The sequence below is a fragment of the Rhinopithecus roxellana genome, chromosome 3 (genome assembly GCF_007565055.1).
Source record: "Rhinopithecus roxellana isolate Shanxi Qingling chromosome 3, ASM756505v1, whole genome shotgun sequence".
In the NCBI taxonomy this organism is placed as follows: Eukaryota; Metazoa; Chordata; class Mammalia; order Primates; family Cercopithecidae; genus Rhinopithecus; species Rhinopithecus roxellana.
Window position 1 is genome coordinate 83682258 of NC_044551.1, and position 23591 is coordinate 83705848.

At 39.2% G+C, this 23591-nt stretch overlaps 1 protein-coding gene across 6 annotated transcripts in view; it reads right to left on the bottom strand.

Moving 5' to 3' along the window:
* DROSHA (drosha ribonuclease III) overlaps positions 1–23591 on the bottom strand; it is a 140093-nt gene that overhangs the window by 24417 nt on the left and 92085 nt on the right. For all 6 annotated transcript variants that reach the window (XR_004056362.1, XM_030927417.1, XM_030927416.1 and 3 more), the window contains 4 exons: positions 15024–15083; positions 13557–13656; positions 9351–9453; positions 7248–7318 (listed from right to left, as the gene is read on the bottom strand). Coding sequence is in view for 5 of the 6 variants with exons in the window: in XM_030927417.1 (XP_030783277.1) it covers positions 7248–7318; positions 9351–9453; positions 13557–13656; positions 15024–15083 (334 nt within the window). In the remaining variant the exon portion in view is untranslated. The remainder of the gene's footprint in view (positions 1–7247; positions 7319–9350; positions 9454–13556; positions 13657–15023; positions 15084–23591) is intronic.

The following is a 23591-nucleotide window of genomic DNA, read 5'->3' on the forward strand; positions in this document are numbered from 1 at the left end:
TCTTTTAATCATATTTTTTTCTTACCATTATCCAGAAATGTGCATCAGCTGTGCCTTTTGTAATTAAAAATAATTTCAAATGTCTTTATTTTAGGCACTAATACATCATCATCTGAGCTATTTTAAGATGGAGTGGAAAAGGCCCCATGTCATCTTCATAAGAACTTACATTTATGAGATCATGCTTTTACAGTGGGTCACTACAAATCCTCACTTGAACTACTGGAATGAGTGAATTTTATGGAAACGCCTAGTACATTACTTTATCCACTGAGTTAAATCTAGAGGCAGTTATAAGGAGAACTTCCTCAGGATTAAAGTGCTTTTCCTTTAGTTTCAGACTCTAGGGAGCCTCTGACTGAATTTACTTGCCGACCTTGATGTTAGATTTCTGAAATAAATAACAAAAAAATTCTTTAAGAGGAAACTTAAGTTGTTGTTGTTTTTTTTTTTTTTAAGAGGGGAAGAAGTATAGGAAAATTTAGTACCACTTGTAACACACAGGGTGATAAAGTAAAATACCTAGTATTTCTTGTACAACTGATATCTTAATAAAACACACTCAGGGTGTTTTTAACAATATTTTTAAAAAGCACTTAAACATCAAACTTTCTTTGGGGCACTTTAAAGGACTTCTTTTAACCAATTCAGAAATCTTTCCTTTGAAATCTCTGTAGTGCAAATTATATTGATTGTTCTTACCTTCTTACAACTTTCTCTCAATACTTTTTTTCTTCCTCCTTTTACCCTAAGTGGACATTTATCAAACTTCAGCCCCTTGCCTGACCTATTCATTATCATTTCCACTGGAGAATTCCACTATTTTCAATGCTTTACTACTTCAGTTTGGATTACTCATTCATTTCTGCTGCAGCACTGACGTCTTACCTAAGCTCCCAGTCCATAACTTTAAATATCACATGTGTACCTATTACCCCATATGGAACATGACCAAATGATAACTTTTCACCTTTCTCCTTAAACTAGAGCAGCTGTTACAGAAGATGGCAGGCTCAGGAGTCAAGCTGCCTGGGTCCAATCCTGATTCCATCTTGGCAAATCACTTAACCTAAGCTTCCATGTCCTCAAGCTTAAGACAAAGATAATTGTAGGACCTACTCAAGCTGTTCTCTGACGAACACCCTGAGCAATGCACTCGAAGCTGGCCCATAGAAAATACTACTGTTAATAATGATGACAACAACAACAATGATAAACAGCTATCTCTTCCAACCAACCCCATTCTCCAAGGCTCAAAATTCCCAGGGATCTTGATTTACCTTTATTCTATTGCCTTCATGTCTTATACTCAAACAAGACTGTGATTTCTCATTTCATGTCTGCTGCCACCCATCTTGGTGTAATAGCGTAACACCCCATGACCAGACTAATGCACCTGTCCATTTCCTCTCATCTACCCCGTAGACACTGAGATAGGGTTCTGCTGCACCTTGGTGTCAGGGATCTAGACTGGAACCCCAGTGCTACCATTTATTAGCTCAAGGACCTTAGGCAAGGTCTCTACCTTTAGCTGGCTCTTCTGGAAAATATTCCGATAAGGTCATTTGTTCATACAACATGTTTTTACTGAATACCTAGCCCTGTCCTAAAGGGGCCTAGTGAGAAAGAATGAAGGTAAGTAAGTGCAATTTAATACATTGTGGTAAGTCTCATAATAATGAGATAAAAACATGTAAGTGCTAGGAAAACTGCCTGGAGTTGTCAGATAAAGCTTCAAAGAGGAGATGACTCTTCAGATGTGTCCTGAGAATATGAAGATTTTGGCCAATCAGTAGAGAGTGAGAATCAAAAACGGGGCACCAGAAACATACAAATAAGAAGTCTTAAAGTACATAGGCACGAAAAGGTGATTCCTAGTGAATGGTGCAAAGAGGGATTTAAAAAACAGCTGAGAGTCAGATTATGAAAATTATTAAATGCTACGTTATGTAGTATATAGAGCTTGGGAAGCTGTAACCAAAGATTTTAAGCAAGAAAGGCCATAACCAAATCTGCATATTGAAAAGAAGACAACACTAAATGTGGTATGAATGATGGACTGCAGCAGTGGGAGATAGCAGCCGGTTAAAGAGTTCAAGTGAGAAATGAGGAGGACAAAAATGAAAGCAGTAGGGTAGCAATTCAAGAAATATTAGGATCACAATTGATAGAATCTTGCAATTGATCAGATAAGAGGAGAAGAAAGCTTAGGGACAAAAATAAATCCTAAGGTTTCTGGTTTAGAAGATAAAAATAAGGAAGGAGGAACATGTTTGGGGGTTAAAAGTGATGGGTTCAATATTACACATGTTGAAATGAGGTATCTGTGGAACACCGATGAGAAGGTGCCCAGGGGCAACTTGAAAAGACACTTTTTCCTATTTCTGGAGCTCCAGAGAAAAGGTACTGGTACAGATAGGTAAAGAAAAAAGGTGTGGAAAGCAGGGCATAGGAAAAATCACATTAACACCACTCTATCTTTCTAAGCGGGCCATTAACATAATCAAAATGAAACAATGGATCTGAATGTACTGGGTCAAACATGAAGGGTTACACAAAGACCAAAATACAAAACCAGCAACACTGGGGCTGAAAGAGTAAAACTCAGCTCAGGGTGAAAAAGAAAAAAACAGCCCTGCTGTTTACAGAGGGCTGAGCAGACAGACATAGATAAAGCCAGCAGCAAAGTGAACAGGAAACAGTTTCCCTCAAGGTCTTGCAGCTGCTGAAAAATGCCATTATGACCCTCTGACTAAGGATCACTGCAGACACTCAATCTCCAAGCAGCCCTTGCCTTGTGACAGCACCCAATCCCAAAGTAATCTCTTGCTGCTCCTAAACTGGCCACAGCCAAGAACCTCCTGAGAATTATTCAGCACCAGCCCAGGCCTCACAAAGGATGTCTCTCTTCACCCTTACAACACAGCCAATCCACCTGACTTTGTTGCCTACAGGTTTGTCGCTGGCTGTCTTTGGCTGATTAGGCTTTCATGACGCCTTATTCAAAAAAGAAGTACATTGGTTCACTAACATCTCTCACATGCTACAACTAATAGGTGGAAACCAAAATGAAGATGTCAAATGAGTTAGTGTCCAAGTTTGTGTACTTCAAAATGCTAAAGAGGAACACCCATACATTGTGAGCCTTGTACAGTTTCACAAAAGACACACTAAAACAAATTCTGAATCTCAACCACCCCATTTGTAAGATCATATTCAGACTCTGCTTTTAATCCAGTCATTTACTCACTTCACTCTTCTAACAAATATGTATTAAACGCTGCACATGCCAGCATTGCACTAGGTACTGGAAACACAAGATAAGCTCACTAAGTAGACAACTGGGAGAGAGGCAGTTTAAAGAGAAAAGAATCTAAACACCGACTGATGCAATTAAAGACGACAGGTAGAAAACTGCCGCAAAACAGAACAACAGAACGTAGTGGACTGGGGATGCAGGTAAGATGGGAGAAGGGGACAGGGAAGAGGTCGGGGTGGGGGAGGGAGTCTAAAGGGTGCTGGGGGGGACACAGAGGCAAGACGACAGGAAGGAAAGAGAGCAAAGAGGTTGCTGAAATGACCCACAAAAGGTGAAGGCCAGAACAAAGAAAATTTAAGATTTGAGAAAAGGTCTTAAAACACAAACCATCTGGTACAGATGCAAATCAAGATGCACATGTGTTTAGATGTGCAGGACAAAAATGGGAGACACAGAACATCTGTAGATAATCTTCCCATAAGGAGGAAATTAACACATAAAAATCATCACATATCTCTAGAAAAACAAATACAAAAATCAAATTCTCAGATATGAACATTGTCCAGGTCATATTTTCCAAAATTATTGATCCTTTTTTAAAAAAACTACCCAAAGTAATACAGTAATAACGTCTGACAGCCATTTAAGCTGAAGGTTTCACAGAGGCTTAAAACTGGCTTCCCGTGTTCTTTATTGCTCCATGAGGGCTATTTCATTCAATTATAATGACATTTCAATTTGGAATACAGAGTTGCTTCTCCCTTTAAATGTTAAATTGACTTGTTTTGGTGCAGAAAGCATCCAGTGTGCTCTATTATATGCAGGATTAAAAAGGTATCTCTGGCAATATTAATAGCTTAATATTTAAGTTAACAACAGAAACTATTTTAGAATCTATCATTTTTTCTTAAACTACAATTTGCTTTTTAAAAAAGTACTTTCATACTCTCTATCCATAGCCCTATCAGAAACTCCCTGTGAACTGACTTTTAAAAATAAACATTTATCTAGTCTACATAATTTATGTAAAAACAAATCATACACAGAAAAGTCAAAAGGCTATCACTTCAACTAAGCCTGCATGGGGTAGATACCCAATGATTCTAAAATATAAAATCGTAATTAACTTCAAGACACTTCAAAATGAAGTCCTATTACATTTGTATCCATATTTAATTTATAAGTGACCATGAGGAAAGACAGGTTTCAGGTGAAAGAAAAACTCCTTGTGTAAAGGTCCACGGAACTTTCCATCTGCAAGAGTTGAATAAGCCATTTTGGTGTACTTGAAATGTCCCATCTATGGTAGATCTGACTATTTTGTTTTCCTATATTCTCTTCAAATTACAAAGACCAGCTGAATAAAATTTTCTGTAATGACACATAAAAAAATCGAGTGATTCCATAGAAATACCAGATCATTAATCAATACAAAAAGAGGGAATCCTCCCTAACTCATTTCATGAGGCCAACACCATTCTGATACCAAAGCCTGGCAGACACAACAAAAAAAGAATTTTAGACCAATATCCCTGATGAACATCAATGCAAAAATCCTCAATAAAATACTGGCAAACCAAATCCAGCAGCACATCAAAAAGCTTATACACCATGATCAAGTGGGCTTCATCCCTGGGATGCAAGGCTAGTTCAACATACGCAAATCAATAAATGTAATCCAGCATATAAACAGAACCAAAGACAAAAACCACATGATTATCTCAATAGATGCAGAAAAGGCCTTTGACAAAATTCAACAGCCCTTCATGCTAAAAACTCTCAATAAATTCGGTATTGATGGAACGTATCTCAAAATAATAAGAGCTATTTATGACAAACCCACAGCCAATATCATACTGAATGGGCAAAAACTGGAAAAATTCCCTTTGAAAACTGGCACAAGACAGGGATGCCCTCTCTCACCACTCCTATTCAACATAGTGTTGGAAGTTCTGGCTAGGGCAATCAGGCAAGAGAAAGAAATCAAGGGTATTCAGTTAGGAAAAGAAGAAGTCAAATTGTCTGTTTGCAGATGACATGATTGTGTATTTAGAAAACCCCATCATCTCAGCCCAAAATCTCCTTAAGCTGATAAGCAACTTCAGCAAAGTCTCAGGATACAAAATTAATGTGCAAAAATCACAAGCATCTCATATACCAGTAACAGACAAACAGAGAGCCAAATCATGAATGAACTTCCATTCACAATAGCTTCAAAGAGAATAAAATACCTAGGAATCCAACTTACAAGGGATGTAAAGGACCTCTTCAAGGAGAACTACAAACCACTGCTCAGTGAAATCAAAGAGGACACAAACAAATGGAAGAACATACCATGCTCATGGATAGGAAGAATCAATATTGTGAAAATGGCCATACTGCCCAAGGTAATTTATAGATTCAATGCCATCCCCATCAAGCTACCAATGAGTTTCTTCACAGAATTGGAAAAAACTGCTTTAAAGTTCATATGGAACCAAAAAAGAGCCCGCATTGCCAAGACAATCCTAAGTCAAAAAGAACAAAGCTGGAGGGATCACGCTACCTGACTTCAAACTATACTACAAGGCTACAGTAACCAAAACAGCATGGTACTGGTACCAAAACAGAGATATAGACCAATGGAACAGAACAGAGTCCTCAGAAATAATACCACACATCTACAGCCATCTGATCTTTGACAAACCTGACAAAAACAAGAAATGGGGAAAGGATTCCCTATTTAATAAATGGTGCTGGGAAAATTGGTTAGCCATAAGTAGAAAGCTGAAACGGAATCCTTTCCTTACTCCTTATACGAAAATTAATTCAAGATGGATTAGAGACTTAAATGTTAGACCTAAAACCATAAAAACCCTAGAAGAAAACCTAGGTAATACCATTCAGGACACACAGGACACAGGCATGGGCAAGGACCTCCAAAAGCAATGGCAACAAAAGCCAAAATTGACAAATGGGATCTAATTAAACTAAAGAGCTTCTGCACAGCAAAAGAAACTACCATTAGAGTGAACAGGCAACCTACAGAATGGGAGAAAATTTTTGCAATCTACTCATCTGACAAAGGGCTAATATCCAGAACCTACAAAGAACTCAAACAAATTTACAAGAAAAAAACAATCCCATCAAAAACTGGGCAAAGGATATGAACAGACACTTCTCAAAAGAAGACATTTATGCAGCCAACAGACACATGAAAAAATGCTCATCATCACTAGCCATCAGAGAAATGCAAATCAAAACCACAATGAGATACCATCTCACACCATTTAGAATGGCGATCATTAAAAAGTCAGGAAACAACAGGTGCTGGAGAGTGTGTGGAGAAATAGGAACACTTTTACACTGTTGGTGGGATTGTAAACTAGTTCAACCATTTTGGAAGACAGTGTGGCAATTCCTCAAGGATCTAGAACTAGAAATACCATTTGACCCAGCCATCCCATTACTGGGAATATACCCAAAGGATTATAAATCATGCTGCTACAAAGACACATGCACACCTATGTTTATTGCGGCACTATTCACAATAGGAAAGACTTGGAACCAACCCAAATGTCCATCAATGACAGACTGGATTAAGAAAATGTGGCACATAGACACCATGGAATACTATGCAGCCATAAAAAAGGATGAGCTCGTGTCCTTTGTAGGATGCAGCTGGAAACCATCATTCTGCACAAACTATCACAAGAACAGAAAACCAAATACCGCATGTTCTCACTCATAGGTGGGAACTGAACGATGAGATCACGTGGACTCGGGAAAGGGAGCATCACACACCGGGGCCTATCATGGGGAGGGAGGTGGGGAGGGATTGCATTGGGAGTTACACCTGATGTAAACGACGAGTTGACGGGTGCTGAAGAGTTGATGGGTGCAGCACACCAACATAGCAAAAGTATACATATGTAACAAACCTGCACGTTATGCACATGTACCCTAGAACTTAAAGTATAATAATAAAAAAAAAAAAAAAAAGAAATACCGGATCATTAAAGAGCAAGCGTCCAAACAGCTGCTTGGCTTCCTCCAGGCTTCCCTCCAAGTAAACAGCTCCTAGATGAAAAACAGAGAACGCCAAAAGAGAGTCTCCATCAACAGTCAAAGAAAAAGACCTATCTCTATAAAAAGCAAAAATGCAAGCCAAAAACCACTCACAGAAAACATATCAACATGTTCAGAAGCAACTGTCTTAAAGGTGACATTTTCCCTCTTTTTGCTATGCTTTTTGTTACAAATTAGACTGAAATAATACGAAATTCAATTTACTAAAATCTAAATCTAATATTGTAAGTAAAAGAGGCCAAATATCAACTATCATGAAGAGTAAAGGTATAAACCTTACTAAAGGAACAATGCACAAATACTGGACTTTAGTAAAGAAAATGTTCAGTTTTATTTCATGTATTTATAGTTTACATTTCAGATCAAATATATATAGATACCTAAGGGAAAAAAAACCCCGATAGACAAAACCTGAGTCTAGATCAATGAAGACATCTGCAAATAAAATATCAGAGGAAGCTTTACCTTTAATTTGGAATAATTAAGCACTGGGCACACACACTCATGAATCATAACCAGGAAGTACTATAGTAACATTTTAACTGGTATCAATGACAATGGAGTAGTCATATTTTCTTGAAATCAATTGTTTACACTTGTCTTCAGAAAGGCTGCTTTTCCATGTAAAATGTTAAGGCACTTAGTTACCAGGGCTTTTAACAACTAAACACATTTATTATTTATTGATAGTTGTAAATATGATAGTCAGAGTACAGTGGTAGTAGCTGTTGTGGTTGGGGAACCACTTAATGTCCTGGGTACCATGCAAAGCCTTTCCACATTCTTATCTTCACTAGCATGGGGTACGTCAGTAGGAGGATGTTAGAAAAGACTTAGAGGATTTAGGCTTATATTAGTTGATTTGGGGGGACAGCTTAAGGAAGTAGAACTTTGCTCTGGACTAGATGCTGCCAGAATCAGATATTAAGATCATTACGACAACTCTGCAAGGTAAGTGATACTATCTCCATCTCACAATCTCACAGATGGGGAAACTGAGGATCAAAGAGATTAGGTAGCTTGCCAAAGACACAGATCTGATAAATGATGGAACAGGAAATTGAATCATGTCTGACTGGTTCTGGAGGCAATGGTAACACCAGCTGTCAAAAATATTATGTGTATACAGCAAAGTAATTCCATGCGACAAATTCTTTGAAAATAGACATATTTGTGAAAAACAGACATAGCTGTGAAAAGACTGTGGATAATTATTAAACATTCTCTTGCCACTATCATAAGCATGAAACTACAATGAGAAGCTTTTATATTCATTTTCAAAGGAAGAGGGCAAAAATGATAAGAACAAAGCCCTTTGAAAGCTAAAATGTACTTGATCATTTACCTTAAAAAAAAAAAATCAAATTGTCAATCTACTGTAACATTTCACTGTAAAGCAAACATACTTGCAATCACCAGCTAATTAACTCTTCATAACTTTCCTATACCAATGGCTAATTCTGGTTACAGTCAAAAAGAAGCCAAGGAAGTAAAGTGCCTGAGTGAGAAGTGAAATGTCAACATCAGTCTTGCTTCAAGTGAATCAGTAACAGTTATACAGACTCAAACCCTGGGTAGGGTTTTTAAAATGTGGTGTTTTCAAGATGTTTAAAACAGAAATATTACAAATAGTTTAATCAAAAGCAAAAATGGAGTCTCTCAGCAACCTAATCTGTTCGTTTATGTATGTGATCCTGACTCAAATCTGGAAAGTAATCCATCTCCATATTAATTCACCTCATTTCAATTCATGAAATACTAAGCATCTACATGACATCAAGACACCAATTCAGGCAGTAAGAATGCAAAAAAAAAAACAAACAAACAAACAAAAAAAAAAGAGGCATGTTCACTGCTCTGAAGGAACTGAATTAACTACAATATATAAGGTGGTAGGTGTCATACTAGGAACGTCCTGTGCTTTGGGAACAAGTAATTCTGTCCCAAGTTTCCACACAAAATTTTATGTGCTCTCCAGACTGTTTAGACATGCAAGAAAGTAGACTATGAAGAGAGAAATTACCTATTAATGCTTCAAAACAATTGGCCATTGCATGTCGAAGGTCCGATTCTCTACAAAGGTCAGGCCCGTGAGCATACAGCATAAATCGATCCAGTTCAAGTTTCTACAAAATTCACAATGACAAAACATAAGAAAGTTTGCCAAAATCTTAACTATAGTTACTCCCCATCTCTTGCAGAGGGTTGGTGTGGAAACAAGATGGGGGCAGGGGAATGGTTACAAATCCATATAAATATATTAAGAGACAGTTTAGTTTAACATGCATTAGAAGTCCTATAAATACAGCTCAGTTTTCACCAACTCAATTCTTTCCCAAACAGGCTTCTACAACCTCCAATAGTTCAAGCCGGGTTCCGAATTGATCAGATCTGAACTTTCCAATTCCAAATTCAGACCAAGCACTAGCCCAGGCTGGAATAAGACTCTGCTACGAGACCATAATCCCCTGGGTTCATCCAATATTCCTATGGAGAGAGTTACAAACCTAACACAAACTTCTGAAAGTCAGTTTTACGTCTTTGACTCAAGTGATGTGGTACTGACAATGTCAGCACCATACAAAACAGATTTTTTTTTTTTTTTTTGAGACGGAATCTGGCTCTATCGCCCAGGCTGGAGTGCAGTGGTATGATCTTGGCTCACTGTAACCTCCACTTCCCGGGTTCAAGAGATTCTCCTGCCTCACCCTCTCAAGTAGATGGGACTACAGGCACCCGCCACCACGCCCAGCTAATTTTTGTATTTTTAGTAGAGACGGGGTTTCACCATGTTTGCCAGGCTGGTCTCAAACTCCTGACCTCAGGTGATCCAGTCACCTCAGCCTCACAAAGGGCTGGGATTACAGGCGTGAGCCACCACACCTGGCCCAAAATAGATTTTTATGTGGTAGAGTGAGGATCCTCAGAAGACTTCAAAATGCCTTACACTTCTAAATCTTTATTTTTATTTTTATTTTTTGTGAGGATTTGGGGACCCCGATATCTCTGCACTTGTGTCCCCCTTATGAGGTTTCCATACTCATCTCTCTGTGGGTTCAGTGAGACCTTCTGAGCAATGAACTGGATTGATCTTAAGGGCTTTGAAAATAGCGCTCGTAGTGCTTTGTGTTTCCTTTTCTGATTTGGCCTCAAAAGAGTTTAGAGCCAATTTTGTAGCCCAGTTCTAGGTGTAGGACTGATGAATATGTCAGTGTGTACTAACTTTACCTCTGGATTCATTTCACTATCTTACTCATAATTTTCCTTTACTTTGATCTCTGTGGCTGCTTATTTCTTATCCCATGGCATTACAACATACAAATCAATTCCAGCCTTTTAGAACTAGACACAATGTGAAAGAATATTTTTTATACAATTCCTGAGATTGAATAAATGGAAATCATAATTCTTTCCATAAAAAAGAGACAAACATTGCATAAATATGCAATAAATCCATTTCCATTACCATGTAATTCAATTCAATAAATACTAAGCAATAACATGCCACATAACATGGAACAACTCACAAGTCAACGAACAGCCTAGGACAACAGACATAGATTTTGTGTGTCTCAGTATGTATCTTAAATATCCATATTTATTCATAATGGAAAAAGACAAAGACAATAAAAATAAGACATATATGGTGTAGTATCTTGTACTGTTTGAAATCCGCGATTATAAAATATACTCAAATGAGTTTTGACTACCACAAATCCAAGAGCAGAAAATATCTCTTTTTAAAAATTGATCCCAAAGTGCAAGAGTTTATACTAGAATATGTAAATTTCATCTGTTTCACAACTTCACTGGGAAAATCTAATTGTTTGCTATCTCTGGAGCCCTGCTTGCGAGCAGACTGCAAGCCATATTTTATCTTATAAACATCTACTGTATTCTGGAGTGCTGCGATGTGAATTTCCTGACTTCTTCTAGTCTCTACTCTATATCGTTATTTTTCCATGTAGGCATTAGTATAACTTTTTTTTTTTTTTTTTTTTTTGAGGCAGAGTCTTGCTCTGTCGCCCAGGCTGGAGTGCAATGGCGTGATCTAGGCTCAACGCAAGCTCCACCTCCAAGGTTCACCATTCTCCTACCTCAGCCTCCGGAGTAGCTGGGAGTAGCTGGGACTACAGGCGCCCGCCACCACGCCTGGCTAATTTTTTTGTATTTTTCAGCAGGGACAAGGTTTCACCATGTTGGCCAGGATGGACTCGATCTCCCGACCTCGTGATCCGTCAGCCTCGGCCTCCCTAAGTGCTGGGATTACAGGCATGAGCCACCGCGCCTGGCATCAGTACAACTTTTAAAAAGAATAGAGTGGTATACTACTGTTTATGTGTTAAAATGTTCATTAGTCTGGAAGGTGACCTAGAGCTTTCATTAGATTCTCAAAGGGGGTCAACAATTCTCCATCAATTCCCTCCCCTCCCAAATGGTTAAGGACTACTGGTCTAGACAGAAGAAAGGTGGGACTGCCACAGGCTTCTGCTGCAGCCAATGGGTGTTGAGTACTATGGGAATGGCAAGTCTTGGGCTTGGTGGAAGAAGACCACATAGAAATCCCTGAAGGGAGAAACTAGCTACCTCTGTCATTAGTCATGGCTTTGTACAGCACCCAATGGGTTATATAATAGCTTCTGTTTCGTGCTATGGCAATTCCCTACACTTCGTAAATATTCTCCCTACAAGTGTTTGAAAAATAATTATGCCATTCCATTACATCCTAAACTAAAAACAATAAGGAAAGGAGTGACAACCTACTTATTAATATGTATTTCCAGTGGCATTTATGTGAATGATCAGGAAGCATTGTGACAATTAAATCAACCAATCACTTAAGCAGTTTTACATAGAGCTGTGAAATTTCATTCATTGTGAGCCTGCCAAAACCAAGTTAGCTTACCTGGTTGCTTACAGGTTTTCATGAAGACATCAGTATTTACTTTCTCAAATGCCACCAAAACCAGTTCAAAGCCTACCACTGTAGCTACAATGATGATGTGATCACATAAAATAAAACTATGTGTTATTGCTAACACATAAGCTAAAATTAACCACATTTTGAATATAATTAATGCCTTGGCAAGATCAAATTAAGAAACCAGTCATAAACCTAGGATGGGCTTTATCTACTCTTTCTATCAAAATCAAACTTTTATATCAAAATGAAGAAAAGACACAAATTAGGCAAAACCCACAAAAGTTTTTCCAGTGGCTCCTCAGTGTTTGGGGATTTAAGAGCCACCACTCTACCTACTATTAAATAAACCCAAAGGTCTATAAAAATGTAAGGATTTATCACAAGAACATGGGTAGCATCAATAAAAACAGCCCCTACAAAATTATTAACATCTTTGTGTAATTACTATAAACAAGTATTATGCCTAGCACTTTATAAACGATGTCATTAAAGCTCATAATCTCATTTAATTCTCACAACCAGGCTGTGTGCCAAGGGCTAATGTCATTTCCATTTTACAGATGAGAAAGCAGAGGCTTGGAGAAGAGAACAACAATTTGTCAATTTGTCCATGGCCACCTGTTTGTAAGAGAAGGAGTGTGGACTGGAACCCTGATGAGTCAGTGCAAGTGTCCATGTGCTTATCAGCTATGATTTATTATAATAAGACATCATATGGAGATGGAAACATCAAATCAGATCACGTTTATCTGAATTATAAAAAGGTTCTGTTAGTTACTGAGCTAAGTCAATGAGGCTAGGGAACAGCCTAAGCCCTAAATCTTAATAGGATTTGTGATTTGGGGGATTCTCAAAGGTGTATAAAGTACCCCTAGTGGATAAAAAATGGTCTGTAATCTTCTGTTCAAAACTATCATTTGGCTTGTTAACATACATTAAAAACAAATGTACTACAGAAATATTACACAAAGGGAAAATACAGCATATTTCATTTCTTTTGCTTTGTTCCCATGTTCCTTTTCCATTTCAAATGTTTAACTCTGTTCATGCACATCTGTCAAATTTTTCTTCATCTGTTCTCAAGTTACCTCACTGTGGAGTTCATTAGTTGCTGGTGAAACTCACAAAGGTAACAAAACTAATAAGACTGGATCCTTAAAACTCAACAAAAAATACTTCCTGGTCTGTAAAATATTAACACCCCTAATATATCCTAAAGAGTTACTTATTCAAATGCAAAATTATGCATAGGCCACAGAAGAGCATGTCAGACATAACTACAAATGCTGCAGACGTTTTCTGTACCTTTGCTAGCATGGCAAGGTGCTGATTCTGAACAATGGCAGTTCGATAGGTTGCTAATCCTCCTTCTTCCAGACTAGGAAACAAATAGTACAAATGGACGCTACAAAAAAAAAAAAAAAAAAGAAGTACATGAATAAATACGCATCACAACATTCTGTCTGTGGCTCTGAGTCACAGAAACAGGGCTGGCACACAGTCTCTGTGCAATGGATATCAGCTGAATCAAACTAAAGGATCTGATTAAAGTCTTTGAAAGTTAAATGGTAAGAACAATGTATCTGAATGTGCTTAAACCTAGAAGGCACCATTCTCTCATATTTTCACATTTATTTCTGTTAAAAGGTTTCTCTGAAATCTGTTCTCTGATGAAAACAAAGCAGAATAATCAATTACACACTCTAAGAGCAAACACATTTCATACTAAAACTTGGGAGTGAAACAAATGCTTTTCCTTGGGCTATGTGTGGCCCCTGGAGAGAGGAGTCCCTTCTCCTGATTATGTCCATCTTGTGAAAAGAAATAACCTAAAGAGAATAAAAACAGCTCAACAGAATTCCAAAAGAAGCATGTATTGTCTCCCTTTAAAAGAGAAATTGTGTCAGTATAGAAAAGCAACACACACTTTCCTGCCCCTATTCCGTTTCTTTTTTTTTGAGACAGAGTCTCACTCTGTAACCCAGGCTAAAGTATTGTGGCACAATCTCAGCTCACTGCAACCTCCACCTCTCAGGTTCAAGAGATTCTCCTGCCTCAGCCTCCCAGGTAGCTGGGACTACAGGCACGCACCACTACACCTGGCTAATTTTTGTATTTTTAGTAGAGATGGGGTTTCGCCATGTTGGCCAGGCTGGTCTTGAACTCCTGGCCTCAAGTGATCCACCCGCCTTGGCCTCCCAAAGTGCTGGGATTAGAGGCGTGAGTCAGCGTGCCTGGCGTCCTACCCCTACTTTCAAATTAAGGATCCTAAAACACTTCTGGAGAGAAACACACACACACACACACACACACACACACACACACACACACACACAAATCTGGTCATTAAAATTACTTGTAAGCTTTACTTCCCTTGAGATCAGAAAGAGTAAGAAAGGGATCAAAGACAAATCCTAGAAGTTGAAATGACATTTTAAAATATCATCCCTTTCTTTACAAATTGAATATAAGCTCTGAAGCATCTAGACCAAGACAAGCTGATCTCTTGTGGCTGTAAGCAACTTTAACATATACTTGACAGGACAGAGACACCCGCCTTTCATCTTGTAATCTCACTCATTACAGCATCAATGAGTGCGAGTTGTCAGGGCAAGAGCCACAGACATGTGGCTTTTGAGCTCTACAAAACAGATAAAATACATGGTGTATCAATGCCTTATTTGGCTAATTACAAAGAAAGCAATGTAATAAGTATGTTACCTATAAAATGTAATTATTGAGGAACTATAAAAAACAAAAACGCCTAATTACCTGGTCAGAAATTCAACAACAGCATCACCCAGGAATTCCAACCGCTCATTGTGGTTAATCCTACAATGGGAATTAAGAAGATTACTTAATATAGCATACTAACACTCCCCCCTACCCCCGCAAGAAAAGAGCACGTGAGGGTTAGCTCCTTTAGTAATCAAACCACCTTCCCTATTCCTCATAATTAAGAGCACAGACCACCATCTTAGCCCAGAGGCACCTGGCACCTGCCTAATGGGAAGGAGGGGTGCATTCCTTCACACCACGTGGGTCAGGCTTTCTACCAGGGGGCTTCCTTCCCCTGGGAACTAGACTTAAAGCATCCAGAGCCTTCAAAGTGGTATCTCACTAACAATCGTGAGTATTTCCTTACTACTATCAGGTAGAAGACAGAAAGAAGAAAACTTTCAGTGGATTTTCTGACCACTGAAAAATTCGTTTTGATACAATGTCCTAAAGCCAGTTCCGCATCACTCCAACTCTAAACTCAACCCAGCATCTGAAGTCCTTCAAAATAAGTGTAATCTACGTTTTCAGCCTCATTACCCACTCCTATCCTATCCTATCTACTCATTGGGCCCTGCTCCAAAACCCCTGCCATTCTCTGAAAGAGGCATCACCTAAGACACTCAGTGTGCCTCTTCAGGCCAAGCTCCCTGCCACCTCAGAGCCTTCTACTCTCTCCCATACAATGAGCCACACTGAAAACCTACTCACCCCTCAAGGCCCAGCAAAAATGTTATCTTCTTTATGAAGCCCTGCCCGATGCCCCTCATCAAAATTAATACTTCCCCCTCAGTGCACAGATTACACTTTATTTACACTTTAATTATATGATGAAGTCGTATCTCACAGGCTGTTATTTTCTCATGTTCGCATACAAGGCTGAAAGGACCAAGAAGGTGGCCCATGGAAAACCTCCTCCTGCGTCTCAGTGAAGCCAATGGAGCACCTCCTCTCAGTACTAACGTGCTTCTCTCACTGCCCCTTTGTGGGAACACAGACATGACATGAAGTGATTTAGGTTTTCAACAGGCCACACTGGCTGCTGCTGTGTAGACACAGAGTGCAGGACACAGAAGCACTGAGGGGAGGTTGCAGCAGATGCAAGGAGACTTTCCCACATGGGAGGCTTAGGCTGGGGAGGTCACAGTGGAGACAAGGGAAACAGTCACATTTGGGATCTATTTTGGAGAAACAGCTGAAAAGAATTGTTGATAGCTGGAGTTGGGATTTGGAAGCTACGTGAAAGAAAAGAATGAAGGTCAATGGCTAGGCTTTAGCTTAAGTAGCCTGTGAGAAGTGGTGCCATTTACTGTGGAGGGGAGGACCAAAAGGAAAGCAGGTTTGGGGTAAAAGCAAGAGGTGCATTTTGGACATGTTAACTTTGAAGTGCCCATCAAGTATCCAAATGGAGAGATCCAGTAGACTGCTAGATACTAACCTTCTGCTCATGGGCTAGGACAAAGTTGCTAATGAATCTTTAGGGTTGGTCAATGTTAGACAGAATTTCAGGTGATGAATCATATGACACCACTTGAGAGGATGCAGCCAGAGGGAAAAAAAGGTGCCAGGAATGAACCCAGGGAGTGCTGAAGTTGAGAAGTCAAGCAGGAGGGAAGCCAGAAAAGGAGACCTGGCCAGGGAGGTAGGAGGAAAAGGAAGTCAGTATGCTCTCCTCAAGGACAGCATGTTATCCTCCAGCCATAGGGAAGAATGTGTTTCAAGAGGGAAGTGGTGAGCCATGCGCAATGTTGCTTAGACTCAAGTCACATGAGAACAGACCACTGATTCAGTTCTGTGAAGGCACTGAGGCCCTTGATAGGCTATATGTGAAGTGGTGGAGACAAACCTGCTTGTGACTACAGTAAGCTGGAGAAATAATAAGTTGTATGGAATTGTATAGTAGCCCTCCCATACCCATGGTTTCCATTCCACAGTTTCAGTTACCCCTGGCCAACCACAGTCTGAAAACATTAAGTGGAAAATTTCAGAAATAAACAATTCATAAGTTTTAAATTGCATGCTGTTCTTCACCACATGGTAAAATCTTGTGCTGTCCCACCCTATCCTACCTGGGATAATCCCTTTTTCTAGTATCTCTATGCTGTCACTTAATAGCCATGGGGGCTACCAGATCGACTGTCATAGTATCTCAGTGCCTATTCAAGTCACCCTTATTTTACTTAATAATGGTCCCAAAGCACAAGAGTCATGATGCTGGCATACTGTTATTTATTTACTTTTTACTTTTATTTTAGGTTCAGGGGTACATGTGCAGGTTTGTTACATAGGTAAGCTGCATGTCATGGGGTTTGGCATACAGAAGGCATGTTGTTATAACTCTTCTATTTTATTATTGTTGCTGTTAATCTCTTACTGTGCCTAATTTATAATTTAAACTTCATTATAGGTATGTATGTGTAGGAAAAAACATAGTACGTATAGGGTTATGTACTATCTTTGGTTTCATGCATTCACTAGAGGCCTTGGAAGGATAAGGGGGGATGACTAAATATGAGGAAGAACCTGAATGTCTAATTCAAGGCTGGTTGCTGAAAGAGAAAATATGAGTCTGGGGATGTACACGGGGAGAAAAACCAAAGGGATGCACTGAGGAGGGAAGGAGGACACATAGAGTCCCTGGGGTCTGAGCAAAGACAGCAAAGGACAGGCTTGGGCATGAGCAGAAGCTGCCCTCACTAACTACAGGGGCTTTCTTAAATCTCTCTGACACCAAACCACATCTCCCCAAAAAACTCCACAGCTGCCTGTCGACTCTCAACCCATCTGGCTTTCAAGGCCATTCTTTATCTAGTTTCATCATACCCACCCCTTTTATCTACTTTTAACAGCAACTTTCAACTCCATGTTGATCAACCTGCACAACTATACCATGCACATACCATCCCCTCTCCTTTCCCTGCTACCTCTCCCAAATCACACTCATTCCTACAGCCAACTGGGAGGCCGACCCTAAGTACTGGAGCTTCCAGGGGTACGGGCTAACTCCCACCATCCCAACCCCATTCCCACAAAACTTTAACACTTAACACTCCATTTACAACAAAATTAGATCATATCTGTATTATTCCGTTTCATGTGTGCCAGTTTAATTTCCATATATAATAGATGTTTCCATATATAGTTTCCATATATAGTAGAAAATTTAAAATATTTGTAAATTATTCTTAGCTACCAAATCATCTACTTAGAAATTTAAGCACAACTGCTATCATTTCACTTACCACATTAGTAAGTTTATTCTTCTACCCTACTATTCCTCCACATTTTGGAATTTTACAGGACATAAAAGGTAATAGGAAAAATCTGGTAAGTTGTGAACAATGAATAAGTGATTCTGAAACCTCCTTTCAATTTACGGCCTTTAATTTATGTGAAAACATCATTCTGGAAAGCAATTACAGGTCAAGCATCCATAATCCAAAATCCAAAGTGTTCCAAAATTTGAAACTCTTCAGTGTCAATATGATGCCACAAGTGGAAAGCTCCACACCTGACCTTATGTGACAGGCTGCAATAAAAACTTTGTCTATACAAAAGTATTAATAATATTGTATAAAATTACCTTCAGGCTATGTTAGTCTAAACCCATCTGGTTTTCAAGGCCATTTCAAGGCCATCTTATATATATTTCATATATATAAAATATGTATGAAATATAAGTGAATTTCAGTTATAATTGGGTCCTATCCCCAAGATATCTCACTATATATATGCAAATATTCCAAAATCCAAAAAAATCTGAAACACTGCTGGTCCCAAGCATTTTGGATAAGGGATACTCAACTGTAATAGCCAATAATGGGAAATGAAAAAGAGAGACAGAGAAGGAGAAAATACATTCATATCTAGCTGACAAATTCATAATCTCATAATTCAGTTAAAAAAGGGGGGGGGGGCAGGCCAGGTGTGGCTCATGCCTGTAATCCTAGCACTTTGGGAGGCTGAGATGGGAGACTGCTTGAGGCCAGATGTTCAAGACCAGCCTAGGCAACAAAGAAAGACCTTGTCTGTACAAAAAATTAAAAAATTAGCCAGATGCAGTGGCACGTTCCTGTAGTCTCAGCTACTCTGGAGGCTGAGGCGGGAGGATCGCTTGAGCCTGAGAGGTCGAAGCTGCGGTGAGTTATGATTATACCACTGCACTCCAGCCTGGGTGACAGTGGGAGACCATGTCTCAAAAAAAAAAAAAAGCAGTAGGTCCTAAAACAAACTTTTCTTACTTTTACCAAATATATACTAGACTTTAAAGCACTTTTTTTTGTTGCTACTCCACTAGCCAAGAGTGACTCAAAAGTTCCACAGTGGAGTATAACACAATATATTAACAAAAAAAAAAAATTCAAAACTTTTCAATACTGAGATTTTGCTTTCTGTCAAATGTACCAGAACTTCAAAAGCATCTGCCATCATTCTTGGAGAAAGCATCAAGTAATAGAGGCATGATTTAATGGTAAAACAATGTTAACTCCTAAGTCTTCCTACAATTTTCAAGAAACCTATTAAGCTACTGTCCTGGGTAAGGATAGAAATAAGAAAGAAATAGTGAGTTTTAAAAAATAAATTCTTTTTCATGAGCCAGTAAAATAAAAATGCATTTTCTGTGGCACAGGCTTTATCTTCTTCCTAATAGTGCAAAGTACTACATAGAAAAATCTTCACATGGAAAGCAAGAAACTGGGGGCAAAGGAGCTGGAGACAAACCATATTCGGATGTCCAATGCATTTTTAAAGAATAATAAGACATTTGGTCAAATATGACAATAAGTCATATTTGGTATATGCCTGAAGTCAAATATTATTTTAAATGAAGTCATACTGGCTTTAAGTTTTACCTTAATTTCTTTTATAAACTTTCATGGAGACAAAAACTATGTCTAGGGTTTTAATAACCATAGAGTTAATTATTATTCATTTTGTTGAAATACAAGGTCATGGTTCTAAACAGGTTTATTCAATAGAGAGTCTGCCATTTATTAAATAATTTGCCCATATCCAACATATGTTTTTCTGTATCTACATTATGACTAAACTCTGGCAATAAGCCATAAATAAGAATGGGGATTAAATACCACTTTAGTTTATTATTATACTGTACAATTCCTAAGCCAATGGTTTATCTGGAAAAATGGGAAGAGTGGGCTGCTAGTCCTCACAGCAGTAGCAAATCTTTTGTTCCTTCTTTCATTGTTTAGACTTTCTTTAATCACCCTCCTTATAAATACTAGCAGGTTCCAAGATGAGATGTTTACTGAGCAGTAAACACTCCATTTGTTTTTAAGAAGTGAATCAACAGAGGCATTATGAAATGTCAATTAACTGTAACATTTATACAGGACATTCTGTCTGAGGAATGCACTTTACAAAACAATAATCTCCCTGTAACAGTAAGTACTGTAAGGTGCCATTCACTCCAAGGAAAGCCATCTCGGAATAGGCCAAATCCAGTGAGGGTAGGCAGAATCTTTCGCACTCTGGCATCCCAAGCCTCAAGCAGTGACTCACAGAGTAGAGCTAGAGGGGGCCTTGGAGGTCAGTGGGAACTTCTACCCAATTCAGGATTCCTTCACCTCACTGCATCTGCCTGGACACTTGTAGGGAAGACAGGCCACAGACCCAGTAGATCTGAAACTACTGGACTTGGGAATTAACTTGAAGCATTTAGGGTGGTAAATTCATTCAGCAGAATTTACATATATTTAATATATATTATTGTGCTTTTAATGCAAAATATACTTGCAACTACCATTTCCTTAAATACAGAGACATTAACAAATAGTCCATATGTGTCTCTCTGTTGGTCCAATAGATTTTTTTTTTTTTTTTTTTTTGAGACAGTCTCACTCTGTCGCATGATCTTGGCTCACTACAACCTCCACCTCCTGGGTTCAAGTGATTCTCCTGCCTCAACCACCCGAGTAGCTGGGATTACAGGAGGCCGCCACCATGCCTGGCTGATTTTTGTGTTTTTAGTAGAGACAGGGTTTCATCATGTTGGCCAGGCTGGACTTGAACTCCTGACCTCAGGTGATCCACCCACCTCGGCCTCCCAAAGTGCTGGAATTACAGGCATAAGCCACCGTGCCTAGCCGAGATTTTTACGCATTATATGTAGCAATGACTCTCCAAAAGAAAAAAAAAATCAAATCAAACCAAGGCAGCTTGATTTTCCCTTTTTCCATTGTTACTCTTCTGGCTCCTCCTTCCCAAGAGTCTTACTGATAATACATGGATTACTTGAATGCCATCAAATGCCTAATCCTTCAGACACCCTTTTTGTGGTAATAGTTCATCACAATTTGCATGAATGAATTAAATATAACTATTCAGTTCACATTTAGTTGGTTAAACACTGACGTTTTCAAAATTATGGGTGGCATATTCGCTTGAGATAACGGCATCATAAAAGTCAATTATTTTGTAGTTTTCATGGGCAGCCAGGCTATCAAGAATTATCTATTAATTTTAAGGCTTCATGCCTTTTTTGTAAACCCTAGCCCAACCCAAATGAGATTAAGAAAGATACTACCCAGCCATTTAAACTGCTGACCGTAACCCTTCTTGATCCCCCCCCACCCCCGTTGCCCTATTTCTTTTTTTTTTTTTTTTTTTTTTTTTGAGGCGGAGTCTCGCTCTGTCGCCCGGACTGGAGTGCAGTGGCCGGATCTCAGCTCACTGCAAAGCTCTGCCTCCCGGGTTCACGCCATTCTCCCTGCCTCAGCCTCCCGAGTAGCTGGGACTACAGGCGCCCGCCACCTCGCCCGGCTAGTTTTTTGTATTTTTAGTAGAGACGGGGTTTCACTGTGTTAGCCAGGATGGTCTCGATCCTCTGACCTAGTGATCCGCCCGTCTCGGCCTCCCAAAGTGCTGGGATTACAGGCTTGAGCCACCGCGCCCGGCCCCGTTGCCCTATTTCTAGTCAATAAGTAAATAGCCTGGGATAAAAGTAGTATGATGAATGGCATTCCTTCCTTTAATACTTATTTACTGAGTACCTGTTCTGTGAAAGGTCCTAGTTACAAAGAAGAGAGAGAAAAAACATGAGTAGGACCATAGAACTTCAAAATCCTTACAGTCCAGTAAAGAAAAATAGCCCCATAACACAATTATGGGTGCAGAGAAGAACAAGAATATGTACCATAAAACAAATACCAGCAGTATTTGAGCCAGATATTACAAGGTTACATGGGCATTACAGAGGAAGTTTTACAATGATGATCAGCACACAGGGAAGGAACAGGGTATGCTTGACAACCCAGGTAAGCAGCTCTGTCTTACTTGGGTCAGTCTGTGAGAAGCTGTGCCCAGCTGTGGACTGCTAGCTGATAGCAGTCAACTAGCAGCAGATCCTGGCAGCCAAGGCCAAGAGGCTCTTTCTGAACAGACACTTGGGGTCAACTCTGCATCAGCAAAAAAATCATATTCAGGGCAAGAGCCTCTCAACACAAGCAGCAAAAGCCAAATGTCAAAGGACAAGAGAGATTATTTGTTTATTCTCTGTCAATATCATTTTCAAAATGGTAAATTCAAACATCACACAGTTTCTCAGGTGTCATCCCTTCTGCCATGGTAAGAAAGCCACCTCTTTGTAACAGAGCAAAAGAAAACATAAATCATGGGGTTCGAATGATGTTACCAAAAGACATAATTTACATACCAACAACTGCGGGAAGGGAAGATGAGACAAAGATGATTTAAAGCCAGATTTTCATCATTGAAAAGTACATGTCTATGGTGTTCATGTAGCCATGTTACAGGGCTATGGGTATTTAGGATTCTACTTATCAAAATACAGACTTTACAACATAGCAGGGTAAAATAAAACCATGGTCACACCATCCCCAAGGGTGTGATTAAGAGCTGTTTTAATTCATTCTTTTCTGATCTTAGACTCTCACAGAACATCACGTGAGGTATATGGGCAGATGATCATTTTCAAACAAGAATTTTAAAGCTCTATCCTGCTTTTCCTTTTACCTCTTGATTGAAGAGGTTTGGTTTATGATAACCTCAAAGGCAACAACTCAAGGCAAGTCAATTTTTTAAAAACCTGATATATGAAGGAGATATTGGAAAAGGAAGCCAAGTCAGCCATTGCTGGCAATTTTTGTGGAGGCCAATGGGCAGCTGAAGTAATTGCCTCAATTTCCTGTCACTTCCAACCCTACTCTGTCCACCTTTAATTCATCTCAGTCTGGATCCCCAGAATGATAAGCATAGCTATTCCACTTTCCAACTCCCCATCTTAAAAAGAAAGCCACCCTCAAGCAATTTCCTCTACTGGCTTTCCAAATAGAACCTGCTGTACCTCACACACAAAGATAATCCTCCTTGCAAGCAACCCCAGAACCTCATCAACCATTAAGCATTTGCGTCCATTCAGTTGTCAAACTGTGTTAATAAGTTTATATAGACCTAGGCCATTCCATTCCCAGATTCTTCGAAGGCCTCAAGACCACACATAAATGAGAATATCAATATGGGAAGGTATCTTATAAAACCAGGAAATTAAATAAGAAAAGCTAACGTACAAAACTTTCTGAC